Genomic DNA, 15163 nt, shown 5'->3' with positions numbered 1-15163 from the left:
GGTACTTATGGAACACATTTCTTTCAATTTATATGGCAGAAAAGTAAAATGGCAATTCTGTATATTGTTGCTCACATTGCACCCTCTCAGGAAATTTTAAGATTTGTGTCATGAGTAATTTTGGGAATAAGCATACTGTACAATTATGAATATTTCTAAAATGGCAAACAGAGCACTTGTCACTGCCTAAATAGCTTTGCTCATCATTAGCATTGTGTACTGGTGTGAAGCAGACAATACAGCAGCAAACACTGCTCACCGCTGACCAGAGGGGGGCACCAGTCGCCCCCACAGCAGAGCTGAAAGCACCAGCAGAGATGGAGCAGGAGAAAGTGGCTTCAAACGTGGAGGTGAAAACGACAACTGAGGTGGAAGAGTCTGGAAAGACACTGGAAGTGGAGGATGTTTCACTTCCTAAATGCATCGGTCCTGGCTGCGAGAGCAACGCCCAGCCAGACTCCGTGTACTGTGGAAATGACTGCATCCTGAGACATGCTGCTGCTGCCATGAAGTCATTCACTGAAGTCAAAGAGCCAAAGGGCAAAGCTCAGAAATCCACTTCTGCATCAAAGGTAATTTAGACTACCTTAAGTTGTGAAAAGTACAGTAGTTCAGCTTCTTGAAGTGAATACATCCATAAACCAGTTGTCTTTAGTGAATTGTGAATAAGGTAAATGCTATTTTCATATTGCTTAACAATTGTTAAAGGTGATGTGATCGCAGGGATGGCAGCTCCAGTCTATCTTACTAACACGTTTTGTGGACATGAACTACAAAGTCTTAGCCACGTAAAAACTGTGTGTCCATAACTTGTACTGGTTTAATTAGCAATATCTAATCTTTATTGTCTTGGTAATACTTTTGTCAGTATAACATGACTAAATGCCTTGAACAAATGCTTTGTGATGAAGAATGTGCTTTGATCATTCTGATTGCAAATTGGAGTACAATATTGTACAACTGCCTTTGTTCAATATTCACGATGCTCTATTGTTAGTGTTGGATGAATGGTAACCTCTTAGTAAAAATGTCCATTTGTAATTTGGCTGTGTGCACATTGCACACTCTTCTTCTGTCTTTGTATTTGGACCCCTTCCAGTTTAGTAAAGAGGATTTAAAAAAAAAAAAAAAAATTAAAACGGCAAATGGACCGTCATTATATAGTGCTTTATTTACACCATCAGAGTTCCCAAAGCTCTTTACAAAGCCTTGCATTCACCTGCTCACACACACATTTATACACTAATGGATGACTGGTGCCATGCAAGGCCCTGTCATGTCCACTAGGAGGAAAGCAGTTGCTTGCACAAGGACACTTGAACATGTGGATAGCTGTAGCTAGGATTTGAAGCAGTTACCTTTCGGTCTAGACGACTTACCCTACCTATTTGTGCTACAGCTGTCCCAAAATGGTCAATAGTGTTGGGATTTATGTCAAGTGGTTTTGTTTCTTCCTTCAGTCGTAAGGCTAGTAATTATGCCGTATGCATGTATTGCTAATACAGATCAACCTGATCTTTACCTTTTCATTTCAAACAGTAGGTTGCTAATTTTTAAATGTGAATGAAGAAATTACCATTCTAATTTTACTAGGTAATGGTGACTGGAGGTTTTGATGAGGAAGTGGATTTTCATTTTAAACGAGGATTATAACAATCTTATGGTTTATACACTTATACATATGACATTGCTGTCAAGTTTTCAGTGTGATCTGTTTGTCTTAAATGTAAGAACTATTTAGCGCCTAAAGAATGCAGGAGCTTTAACAAAGTGCTACATATATCCATCCATCTTAACTGTGACTCAAGCAGCAGTGTAGAAAATGAATGGATGTACAAATATGATACTAATATCCCTGGTGTAAAATTAGGTCAATGATGCATACCTGCAAATTCACTCATTGATCCGTTTGTATCTGATCTTAATATTATTTTAAATACAGAAAAACAATGAATACTAAAGGAAATTTCTTCAATGATACATGTCCTTTAAACAATACCGGAAATGTTTTGACAAACTGCCTTGCATTGACCTGATAATTGCATTGTGGTGAATGAGAGAGACCTCATTTACTGCAAATAGATTTAGTTAAGTAGAGATATTTTGTTGATGAAATGCAGGGTTACATGAAGGAATTGTCCTGAACAGGCCAATGAGTGGATGGTGCCTCTAAACTCCCTTTATGTACATCTCTTTGATCCGATCAGAGGGGAGCTGCCAGCCGGACACGGGCCCATAAGGACCGCAAGGAAGATTCAGACAGCGATGAAGATGACAGCTGCGTTTCAGATGAGGATGATGATGAAGATGCACATGCTGTGGAACAGCCACCCGCGCCTGCCACTGCATCCTGGTGCAGCGACCATAATTACATTGCAGTACCACCAGAAAAGACTACATCCATATCAGCAACAGTGTTAAACAAAAAGTGTATGTATCTCCTTGAGGGTCTTCTTGTTAAAATAGTGCATTTTTTCCCTAATAGTGGTTTCTTTCATGCTAGAATAACTTAAAACAGGACAATTATGAACTTTCTGTGTTAGACTTAACCATGACTTGTTAAGTGTGATTTAATGATGTGTGCTTTGGGGTGAAATAGTGGCAGTTGCTGAAAAGGTAAGTGTGTCATCTGACTTTTTGGTGAATAGTAAAGTATTTAAATAGAAGCACATGAGATTCTCGACATCAGGCTCATTGAAAAGCTCTAGTGATGTCACTTGCTGTTAAGGACGGGACAATTTTTTGACTTGATGCCCGGGAGTGTCGTGGGAGAAATCCTTGAATCGGCTATTGCACATCAGGCGGTGACCATAATTGTCCTGCTAAATTACCTACCCTGTAGTATTTGAAGATTCTGTCAATCTGGTTTTAGCTAGTTAGCTAAATGAGGATGCTTTGACCTCTGCTTCATTTAGTTACCCGTGTTTGGGGGTATGATCAAAATACTGTGATATCCCTGTTTTAAAAGTAGACTTACATTTTATGGTTAAGTCATGGTTAGTTTTTTTTTCATCAAATTGGTGTATATGTGGAGGGTAATTAGAAATGACCACTTTGTAAGTCTTCTCCATGGGTTCACTACCACTGCAGGTCATTTCTCCAATATGTCTTGTGACCCCACAATCCCCAAACCATTACATCATGCATTAACCTTTAAGGTCAACATAGCTGAATTACTGTCCCCTAGTTCAACATGATCTTTTTTTTTCCTTTTTTTTTTTTAACCTCGGCTCATTAAATATTTATAGTGGGAAATTGTCTTAAAATAAAAGATGATGTGACAGATTTTTGGATCTTTCATTGATTGAGTTTTTGAGCAGTGTTGGCTTTCTACTGGATATCATGAAGTTCAACAAAGAGGCATTTACATCTGGTTAAAAAAGGAAAAACTGGCGGTGGAGATTGTGCAGACGATGGTGTCCCAGATGGCAAGCAGCTGAATCAAATCTCCCAGGCCTTCCTATCCAGGGTGGCAAAATGAAAGAAGAGAGGCTGGAGAGGCGTTCAGAGGCGATACTAGAAGATTGAAGCTGATTTATCTACGAGATGTCCACCAAGACTAACTGAATAGGTTACGGCATAAAATAAGTGAGACTGTTTACACCACAGTATGGTTTTCACATTTTTCCCAAGTGCCACGGGACATGACAGGCCATTTTATCAGCATGTTCAATTAGGGCACTTTTCAAAAGGATTAGTCAACATTCATCCCCATTATCACAGAAAGCAGTTCAGGATTTTATTTAGTGTTTGAAAAAAAGTCACTACTGGTTTACTTGGCTTTTAATACTTAATTTTTTTTCTTGTAGTGCCAGCATAAAGTCAAGTAGTGGTGCACTTTGTTGCTGAATTATCGATCCATGTTGCGTTAAATGTGAATTTATAAGAAAAATGTACAATGTAACTGCGCAATAATGATTGAGCAATAATTTCAATTTTGACAGATTTATTGGGTTGGCTATGGATTTTAGCTGAGGTCATCAGGTTTTGTCTATGTTGAAACTTCCAAGACTGCCCTTCATAATGGTCTTGCGATATTGCAGACTTACAAATCACTACCTTTTAGAAAGTAATGTTTTTTAACTGGTGATTGCTGATAGGATTGATTATAAATCACAAGTTTATTAAACTTAGACAACTGGAAACCAACGCTGCTCAGCCACTTGGATTGAAGCTCTTCTGTATATGTCATTTTTGATGGGGGAACGTGTTCACCATGGCTGACATCACAAATGTGGTCTATAAATCCTCAGGAGGTTCTAATTGAAATATGTAATTACAATATAATAATTTTACTGAGTGACAAGTCTGAGATTGTGGTTTTGAGTGTTCTCAGCTGTGCAAAATATCGCCACACTAACCATCGTGATTCGTAGCATATTTTAAAGTGTCTGGTGGTGTCTTGCAGCTCCGCCCAAGGAAGAGAAGCAGACAAAGAAGCAAGTCTCATCTCGAGGAAAACCTTCTCGTGATTCCAAGACCCCTACCAAAGGGAAGAAGACCATGACCACGAGAGCGTCCAAGGTTTCTCCAAAGGGCAAGAAGCTGTCCCCTCAGTCCAGTAGCTCAAAGCCAACAAAGAGGTCTGCGACTCCTCCCAGTAAATCTGCAGTAAAGTCCAAGAAAATGCGGACCACGCCCCCACCCCCTCCATCTCCGTACCCTCCAGGCCCAATCCATGTCACTGGGGCACTAAGAGTCACAAAGACCAACTTTACCATTCCAAAGAAGCAGCCTCAACAAAAAGACTCTCCGTCCCGTCATCAATCCTCATCATCCTCATCCTCCTCAAGAGTCCCATCATCTCCAGTATCTTCAGCGACACCCAGCCACGCTTTATCCCCAAGGCCTCACCATTCCGTCTCTTCAGCTTCTGCATCCCATATCCCACCACCCCCCAACCACCAGATGAGACAGAACATCCGTCGTTCTCTGACAGACATCCTTTATAAGAGGTGAGAGTCCTTGAGTTTTTCTTGGAGAGCAATTATCTAGTTCAAACACCTGTTTTACTTCTTTCCACAAGGGTGAGTGACAGTGATGATCTAAAAATGACAGAGAGTGAGGTTGGGCGACTTGCTGTTGCCATTGAAAAAGAGATGTTTAATCTCTGCCTCAGTACTGATAGCAAGTACAAAAATAAGTATCGGCTGCTCATGTTAAACCTCAAGGACCCAAAAAACAAGGTGAGTCACTGATGTAATGCTTGCTCAAGTTAAAAAGATTACTCATACGTTTGTGATTTTGATTGGGGAAGTTAAATGACTTGGTTGTGTTTCAGGGCCTGTTTTACAGGGTAATTGGAGGTGAGGTTACTCCTTTCCGACTTGTGAGACTGAGTGCTGAAGAAATGATTTCCAAGGAGGTATCTGAGTGGAAGAAGCATGATCCGCATCATGTAAATGTTTCTTGACCTTCAATCTACAAAGATGTTTTCTTCACTGAGATGATGAAATGTCGTAACATGACACATTGTTGTTACTCACAGGCCCAGTCCTCGGGTGGAAGGTCCCATTCAGGTCATTCCAAACCCAGCAATAGGTACGACACTCATAGCATGGACGTGGAGGATGCGCCACCCCCATCAGATACAGACGTATGTATCTCTACCACAGCTTCATCTTCTCGCATGGCTTCTACTGTAAGTGGTGGCACACTATCTTTCTTCTTTTTTTCCTCACTCCCCCCCACCCCCACATGTATAAATTAATACAGCAGCTTGGGTAGTAGTGTTTTTTTTTATCTTTTTGGGCTTCCTCTTGAAACTTGTATCTTAAAAAACACTCAACATACTTGCACCTCCTTTGGAATGAATTGTGGGCATCTGTAAAGTTATTGTGGTTGGTTGTAGGATTTACCATCAACCTGTTGTATCCCCTCAGGACCAAGATGAGCCTACCCTCACTCCTTCAGCTGCACCTCAGCCATCTGCTACTGAAGGAAACAGTAGTATGCACGATATTTTCAGTAGCATGCTCAAAGACACAACATCTGAGCATAGAACTCATCTGTTTGACCTCAACTGTAAAATATGCACAGGTAAATGAGTCTGGTCAGAAAGGGATATTCCATAGTAATTATGACTGTTTACTCATATTTCAAAGTATTTAGTCTTGTTTTTAGAGTTAAAATGTCACCATCTCCAAACTGTAATGTGTTTCATCATTTCCACAATATTTTTTAATTACTTGAACCAAAACAATTGGAATTCCAAGATGTTACAAATGAAAATAATTGTATTAGGTCCAATAACTAAAATACATTTCCATCCTCTTGATACGCATACCAATCACCAAATTCCAGATTGTCTTTTTCTCTATTTAAAGCGTTGCCAAAAAACAATTTGCATCATTACAACTAATGTTTAAGTAATAAAAAGCCTGCTAATGACTATACAGTCAGACTGTGCAGGAAGTAGTGGGTATACAATTAATGTCATATTAGTAATTGCTACAGTATAGTGTTATACCCAAAAAGTATTGCAATTAACATTACTATAGTAAGACATTACTACAATCACTGTGTCCAGCTAATGTTTTTGTCACCTATCTTTTCATTTAGGGCAAAAGACTGAAGATGAACTTGCATCCAAAAAAACCAAACCCACAAAGAAACCCGAACCAAACAGACAAGAGTTACACTCAGCGAGTACTGTCAGCCAACCACAAGTGGCCACGGTTTACCAGCACCACCAGCTCATCCCTCCAGCTTACCAGTCAGGCATAGAACCGGCTGTCCTAGAGTCACAGCCACAACCTTACCAAGAGGACCCTAACAATCTGGCCCCACCTTTGCAGAGCCCTCTAACCATTGCCCCAACTGTTTCCTCTGTTAGCATCACACGCCGAGACCCGCGCATGGCCAGGCATGGGTCCGGTGTTACCGTCACTTACACTGCCCCAGAAAAACCGTCAAACAACATGGCAGAATCACTTTCAGCTCCTGTCGTTGTTCCTTTGGATGTTGGAGCCAAGGCACCCCTTCCTATGCCTCCTGCTCCTCCACCCTCATTGGTTTTATCCAAACCATCTAAAACAAGGTGCTTAGTCTAATTAAAAGCATTTTTTTGAAGATGAGCTAATTACACAAACTTGTTTTACAGTTGTCAAAAACTGATTAGCTCATGTAGATCATGTGTTTCTGTTAATTCGAGAATGATTTGTATCCAAGTTTGAAGTGTGTTGTAGTTATTAATGATGTCAAAATAGGTTACATTTTATCAAGGTGGTTTTAAAGCCGCCTGACCTGGTTTCTCTAGCCTGATTGATATTTTTGTATTTCATATTAGCAAATAATGCTTTTCTTTTTCTTTTCTTTTTTTCAAACTAACATGTTTTTTTTGTTTCTTTTTTTTTGAAATGGTATTACTTTTCTCAGTAGTACCTTTGAGCCTCCTCCTGAGGGAGAGACTGCAATCTTTCTCCATGGTCAAGAGAAGATTTGGAAAGGGTTCATCAATATGCAGTCTGTGGCCAAGTTTGTTACTAAAGCTTACCTGGTTTCAGGCTCTTTTGAGTACCTAAAAGAGGTCCGTAAAAATCACAATCTTCTATTCCTGTCCTTAGTTAATATTTATTTTGTGTGTGTTTTGAAAAGTGCAACTCACGTGTTGTTAATATCATGCAGGATTTGCCAGACACAATTCATGTTGGAGGGCGTATTTCTCCAAACACCGTGTGGGACTATGTTGGAAAGTTGAAAACCTCATTGTCCAAGGTTAGTTTGTAGTGATGTTTAATTGTAAACATATTTTTGATGCATGGCATTGATCTTGTCAACTCTCGCTGATCACAGGAGCTGTGTCTGATCCGATTCCAGCCAGCTACAGAGGAAGAGGAAGTAGCTTACGTGTCTCTCTTCTGTTACTTCAGCAGCAGGAAAAGATTTGGTGTCGTAGCCATCAGCAACAGGCGAATCAAAGACCTCTATCTAATCCCTTTGAGCTCAAAGGACCCATTACCCTCTAAACTCTTACCATTTGATGGCCCAGGTATGCTTTTACAGGGACACAACTGGAATTGAAATTTGACCTTTTGGTTGTTTCTAATGGGAATTCATAGCTGTCAAAAGCAATGCAATATGTTTGTACTGCGGAGGGAGCGGGGGGCGATAATTCTAGTCATATTCTCTAACATATCATATGTTTCCTCTGTGCTGTGGATGATATAATATTTCATTGGGTGAAAATTTGTCAAAAATAGCAGTTTGTCAAAATCATGCTTCTGGGTGTAATTGCCACTTCAACCTGAATACATCTCACACAAAAAAATCAAAACCAGGATAAGCAGCAAAGAAAATGGATGGATCGATTGATTATGGGTTCCAGAGAAATGTTAACTTTTTTGTGTCAGTGAGACAGAAAATCCTCTTTTTTTAGGAATGTTTTTGAGTGATATTGCTGTTAGAAAATCTGGTCAAAAATGTCTTCAAATTTAAGAAAAATGATACAATGTCATTATTTCTCAATATCCACTAAATTGCTAAAAGTATTCACACACCTGCTTTGACTCGATGAGTTTAAGTGACATCCTATTCTTAAACCATTGGGTTTAATATGACGTGTTTATGGGGCTATATGGCCATTTTTCCACAGATGCATTTGTGAATTTACACACTGATGTTGGAGGAGAAGGTCTGGCACTCAGTCTCCACTCTTGCCATTAAAATTCGACCCGTGAAAACTGGACTTTACTAGCCCAAATAGAGCTCGATTTTACAAGCCCAAATCGATCAATTTCTGTGACGAGTGGTCAGTAGCGGAGGACATGTACTTCAGCAGGCAATTGTTTTTTTTTTTTTTTTATAAATTTCTTTGTAATGAATTATTTTAGAGGCATTTGAAGTACTCATTTCATAGTTTCTAGAAAATTCCACAAAAATGTTGGCCACTTATCACGTTCCTGATTAGATCCAGTAAAATAAGTAAAACATCAGCGTAGAGCAGTTCAGTTCATAAGTGTGGATGGGTCATTTTATTGAGTTAAGGATTGCAGTGGCATTTAGAATAAATTCTTTTTTAAAACTACAATTGTGCACTCAATTTTTACCTCGTACGTTGAGTCATCATACTGGGTAGGTGGAAGACACCGGTGAGCTTTAGCATGCCTGTCTTTGAAAACATTCTCAGTTATTCATTATTCTGGAAATTATGTTCATCCCTAAATTTTAGGTTTCTTAAGCAATTTGAAGTTTTGTGGTCATTTGTGTATTTGTTATTCAAGTGGTCTAGTTAACTTGGCTTGTTAATGGGCAATGACGTCATGGTGGCTGGAGTCGGTGCGACTTGGTCTGTAGTGCGCCTACCGTTTCATAAGTGTTTGGCTATGTGAATAGCCACGCAAAACTCAAGTGCTCTGTGAAAGCCTTCTGAGCATTAGCCATTACTTTTTGGACCATAATGGGTTATTTAGAGTGTTTCATGTGATGTCAATTAAGATCACTTAGTTAGCTGCAATCCACTTCCGGTAGTGGGCGTTTGCTTTCAGAATAAGAGTATAACACAGGAAGTGCTATGTTTATTTTTTGATTGTTGATAAAGGCTTTATTGATTTATATTACTTCTAAGTGCAGATTTGATTGTAACTATCATCCTGTTTGGGTTCACTTATGAATTTGTATTAGGGTATTTCTATTCATACACGTACGCACACTAGCTCATACAACACACACACACACTGTATATAGCTCCTGAATAATAGGAAAGGAATTCTTTCTTGTGGTTCTTTGTGTTTGTTTAAAAACAAGAAAAGCATTCTTAATCCCCACCTGTTATTTCTCGAGATCAATGACAGAGTTCGTTTAGTTTTTAGTCAACTATTAATTTTAATTTGTCAAAATGGAAATTACATTAATGTAGTTTGTACTTATTGTTTTGAGTGAAAATAACATTTTGTTTTTACCTCAACAAATGGACCTTTGACTCAATTTAAAGAGATTTTTATTTGAGTACCCCAGCGATAAAGCATCCTGTTCGAGCATATGGAAACAAAGTTTTAAAAAAAAAAAAACAGTACTTGTCTTCAGCGGTCTATAACAGCCAAACATGTACAGTACTTATATTTTGATAAAGGAAATATGTAATTATACACTTAATTCCATATGTCTCTTGCTTGTTGGAGGGCAATCTTATGTTCGGTAATTGACTTGCAAATATTAAACAATTGTTTTTATTATTTTGCAGGACTTGAGCCAGCTCGGCCCAACCTCCTACTGGGGCTCCTCATCTGCCAGAAGGACAGGAAGCGTGCTGGTATTCCATTGGAAATTGATGAGAAACGGGCTAAGATGCAAATTAAAGACGTTGATGACCCAGGTCATCCAAAGCCACCTCTCTCAGTCAAAGTGGACCGAATCACACGCCAAAGTTTGGAAATTCCCTTCAGTACGACTCCTCCAGGGTCGCCTCCTGCCAGTTCCTCTGAGACAACAAGTGTTGCTACGGCTACTCCATCTGTCTTTACTCAGTTGTCATCTGTTAAAGTACCCGCCGCATCTTCTGTCACAGGTGTGGAATCTCCATCCTCTTCCAGTTCTATGCCTTCCACTACAACACCTGCCACTCCTCTTCAGACTATTCTCAACACTCTTTTTGGGAAGAAAAAGCATGACTCTGATGCTTCCAACTCTCCATCTGATCAGGGTGCAGAATCTTCAGCCCCACGCTCGACATTGCTTGATCCAATTGTACAGCAGTTTGCACAGATTTCCAAGGGAAAACAGGTAGAGGATGATGAAGATGACCGACCATATGACCCAGAGGAAGAGTATGACCCAAGTATGGGCTATAATATTCCTCATCAACCGATTGAGGTAGTAAACAAACCTGAAGTGATACCAAGTGAAGGTGATGATATTGCATATGACCCTGAAGATGACTCAATATTTGATGAAGTCAAAACTACTGTATCTGATGAAAGTGGAAAAGCTTCATGTGAAGAAATAACCAGTTCTGAAAAGATCCTGAATAGCGTTGAACAGAAAGGAAATTTGACATTGCCGAAACACGATGAAGAGTATGTGCCATCCACTGACTCAACTGGGTCTTCACAGACTCCTACAACGCTTTTGGGCAGCAGTCAGTTACTGCAACTAGGCAAAAAAGTGGAAGAGCTTGTGAAATCTTCATCAGCTGTACCCACTATCAACCAGAAGAGAGATCCTCGACAGAGCCGTGAATCTCACCAGGTGGCATGTAATACGACAAATACAACAGATGAACAGCTTGATAAACAGGAGTTGTCATCACCTGGCTCTTCCCCTCGACAGCAGTCAATCCAAGAGCCACAGTTGCCCTCTCTTGCTCACCTTACAGACACTCCACAATGCCCAGAGACGGCATTACCCATGGAGGAAGAGAAACATGAGACACTCCCCTTCATGGAGACTGTAAAGGCAGAAGTGTCAATTCCTTTATTAGGAGAATCTTTGGAACCTGATCTGGAGTATGACTACATTCATGAGAAAGAAGTGAAAATGAGAGAAGAGCAAGCAAAGACGGTCGAGGCTAAAATAGAGACAGACAAGTACAGTATTTGGCCAAATGCTGCAAGTATTTTAAAAAGCAGTGAGGATCCAGAATATGATGACAATAGCCAGGACACAGCAATTTGTAGCTCCTACAACGAGCCACCAAACTCAATTACTTCCTCAATCCCAGTCCTCACTCAAAGTTTACCAATCAGTGACACTCATTCCCATCATGCGCGACATCACAGGGCAACATCAGACTTTGACAATGAGTATCGATCGCCAACTGACATCCCCCCACCATCGAATTTTCTCCCACCTCAACCAATACACGGACAGAATCCCATGATGAGGCCTCCTCCAATGTCAATACCACCACCCTTACAAGGACTTTCTTCAATCGGTGCACCGCAGTCTATGCAAGGACCACCACCAGCTATCTGTGGTCCTTCCTCAGTAATTGTTCCTCCAATTCAAGCTGAAAGCACCCATCCATATGGCTTGCCTCCAGCTCCATTCCCTCCCTATCAAAACCAGTGGACACGTACCCAACTACCACCACCACAGCAGCCACTATCAAGACCACCTCCCCAGAACCTTATTCCACCCAGAGTACTACCACCATCTTACCCACCAATTCGGCAGAGAGGTCCTCCACCTCAAATTTTTGATCCTTTAATCCCCCCACAGCATCGTGGGCAACAAGGCCCTCCCCCAGGCTTTCCCATCCCACCTACTTTTGATGGCCCAAATCAACGCCCTCCTCCACGATTTACTGGGCCACCACCGCCATTTAATTTCCCAGCAAACAGAGGTCCTCCTCCACCTTTTACAGGACCTCCACTGGGACATTTTGAGAACAGGCTTCCTCCTCTGTCTCACTTCTCAGCACCAAGGGGTCCCCTACCATCGCCGTATGGTGACCATAAAAATCAAATGCCAATCCAAATCCCACCCCAAATGGTCGACCAAAACCGTGGCTCTCGGGAGCAGTATGGTAAAGATAGTCACTCATTCACACCGGTGGACCAACACCAAAATCATCCTCAAAATGTTTTTAAAGACAGCCATGCTGTAGTTCACCGGGGTCTTCCACCCAGCCAGTACGATGAGTCAAGAGGTCCACCTTCTAGTTTGGACATTACCGGACAACACATCAATCCACATAATCCGTTTGGGGTTCCCAGGCTACACTCACCACCACATCGAGGAGCATTGAATGAGCACATAGCTCTTCCTTTTCAGGAGAACAGAGTGGTCCTAGATCAGTCTCAGCCTTTTGGTGGCTCTGAACGTTACCGCTTTGATAGGTTTTCAGATGAGGCAAGACCTGGTCGTCACAGTGGCCCACTGCTACCAACCCCAGCAGAGACACCTACTGGTCCTCCAAGTCGGATGGAAGGTCACAGTCCAGATTTACGACGAGAAGACTACTGGCGCCAGCATTCTCCTGAGGTCCTGAGGAGAACCGGCACCAACCGAGAGGAATCAGAAACACGAAGCACAGAACCCTTCAGTCACTTTGAAGTGGGACTCAGAGAACAGAGTTCTAGTTCATCCCAATTATTAGAGGAAAGACTTAAGGAGCTCTCCGAAGGCAAAAGAGACAGTGACCGGGACATCCTTCTCTCTGCGAGAGCCCTGTGGGAGAGGACTCAGGGCAAGCGATGGAGCAGAGAAAGAGAATGGGACAGAAGTAGAGAGAGGGACATCGATGGTGAATCTAGCCGAGAACGTGAGCGCAGCAAAGGGAAGGAGAGCGAGAAACACAAGGATGCAGAGGTCGAACGACACAGGGATCAAGACACAGACAAGAGAAGAGAGCGTGACAGAGAACGGGATAAAGACAGAGCCAGGGACAGGGAGTCTGATAGAAGGGATTACGATCGTGAAAGAGGAAGAAACCGTGACAAAGAGCAAGAACGGGACCATGAGCGAGACAAAAGACGTGACAAGTCCCGAAGCAGAGACCGGGATCGGGGGAAAGACAGATACAGAGACAAAGACAAAGACAGTGACAGAGACAAAGAAAGGGAGCGAGACAGAGACAAAGAAAGGGAGAGGGACAGAGACAAAGATGGGGAACGAGAGCGAGACCGGGAGAGGGACAGAGACAAGGATCGAGAAAAAGATCGTGATAAAGAAAAAGACAAAGACCACAGGGATCGAGGCAGAGACAAAGACAGAGATGGAGAAAAAGATAGAGACAGAGATAAAGATCCAGATAGAGAGAAAGATAGAGACAGAGATAAAGACCGTGACCGAGAAAGAGAAAAAGATAGAGGCCGAGATAAAGACAGACCCCGTGACAGAGAGCGGGAGAAGGACAGAGAGCGGGAGAAGGACAGAGAGCGGGAGAAGGACAGGGAGCGGGAGAAGGACAGGGAGCGGGAGAAGGACAGGGAGCGGGAGAAGGACAGGGAGCGGGAGAAGGACCGGGAGCGGGAGAAGGACCGGGAGCGGGAGAAGGACCGGGAACGGGAGAAAGACCGGGAACGGGAGAAAGACCGGGAGCGGGAGAAAGACAGAGAGCGGGAGAAAGACAGAGCCCGAGAGAGAGACAAAGACAGAGACAGAGACAAAGACCGAGAAAGAGACCGTGGCAGGGACCGCCAGGAAACAAGCAGAATTAGAGAGAGGAGAGAAGAGAAAAATAACAAACATGAAAAATCGAAGGAGAAAGAAAAGACTTCTGGAAGTGAAAAAAACCCGTCCTAGTGTGTTTCATCTACACTAGTTCACCTTGGAGCGACATAATTTATAACCACTGAAAATCTTTGTTGTGAATGACATTGGCAGTATTTCATTTCTATAGGTTCCAGCATTTGTATTTTCTGTCTTAAGTTTTTTTTTTAAAATACATTTGCAAAATATATCTGAAGGACATTTAAGTTACATGCCTTTGGAGTGTGGGTTATAGCTACACAGTCAAACCGAGTTTAAAGAAAGAATTCTGTGTTCAATCAGACAACAAATGTAAATATAAATGTATTCTTGTACATACTGATGTTTTTAATACTTTTCTAAGTAGACAAAATAAAAGCCATATACCCTGGATCGATCATCTGAAACGTAACTGTTTAGAACTCTGGTAATTGCACAGGATGAGGAAAAAGATCAGTTTATCTACAGTACCTAATCATTTGTTGCATTTAAATCAATTAAACATTTTTGATCACGTGGATTTGACATTTTTTTTTTTACCTGACTAATGTTGCCAAATGTCAATGTGTTTATGGAATAGGCTTAAAACAGCAAAATAAAAACATTTTCCTAATCTGGGAGGATTATAGGATACATAATGAGGTGACTGATTTTGCTCCCAAAAAGACCAAAAGATTGCAGGTTCATACGTGATTGCAAACATCTAAGATTTTGGAAAAGAAAAAAACCCAACCCTTATCGTCTGACCCTGATCTGTGCAAAGCACGGTCATAATGAAGTTAAAACAATATGGGGTGCTTTTATTTTGAACTGCACGTGTGTGGCTTGTAAAACAAAGCAGGAGCAACAGTTTGTGTCCAATGTTGAAGACTTAAAGGACCTTTGTCATTATACTTACAGGCTTTGCTCCTGTTTCCCACTTCTTGCAATGTGAGTTTGCAGTCTGCAGGAACAGTTAGGAAAAATATTCACGGCAAAATCTCAAATTAAAAAAAGTAAAATAACAAAAAGGGCCCACTAGACAGACATCTGT

The 15163-nt window shown here is 41.3% G+C and overlaps 1 protein-coding gene across 6 annotated transcripts in view; it reads left to right on the top strand.

Moving 5' to 3' along the window:
• The window catches only part of LOC133507142 (death-inducer obliterator 1-like), a 31021-nt gene extending 16371 nt beyond the window's left edge, over positions 1-14650 (top strand). For 2 of the 6 annotated variants that reach the window (XM_061831898.1, XM_061831902.1), the window contains 12 exons: positions 231-572; positions 2208-2430; positions 4409-4955; positions 5027-5186; positions 5282-5398; positions 5489-5641; positions 5883-6039; positions 6562-7039; positions 7378-7528; positions 7627-7716; positions 7795-7990; positions 10181-14650. In XM_061831898.1, coding sequence (XP_061687882.1) covers positions 231-572; positions 2208-2430; positions 4409-4955; positions 5027-5186; positions 5282-5398; positions 5489-5641; positions 5883-6039; positions 6562-7039; positions 7378-7528; positions 7627-7716; positions 7795-7990; positions 10181-14184 — 6618 coding nt within the window. In that variant the 3' untranslated portion in view covers positions 14185-14650. The remainder of the gene's footprint in view (positions 1-230; positions 573-2207; positions 2431-4408; positions 4956-5026; positions 5187-5281; positions 5399-5488; positions 5642-5882; positions 6040-6561; positions 7040-7377; positions 7529-7626; positions 7717-7794; positions 7991-10180) is intronic. The other 4 variants (XM_061831901.1, XM_061831900.1, XM_061831904.1 and 1 more) reach the window with 4 other exon arrangements.
• The last annotated feature ends 513 nt before the right edge of the window (positions 14651-15163 follow it).

This window comes from Syngnathoides biaculeatus, chromosome 10 (assembly GCF_019802595.1).
Source record: "Syngnathoides biaculeatus isolate LvHL_M chromosome 10, ASM1980259v1, whole genome shotgun sequence".
Taxonomy (NCBI): domain Eukaryota; kingdom Metazoa; phylum Chordata; class Actinopteri; order Syngnathiformes; family Syngnathidae; genus Syngnathoides; species Syngnathoides biaculeatus.
This window is presented reverse-complemented; position numbering and strand designations above follow the sequence as displayed.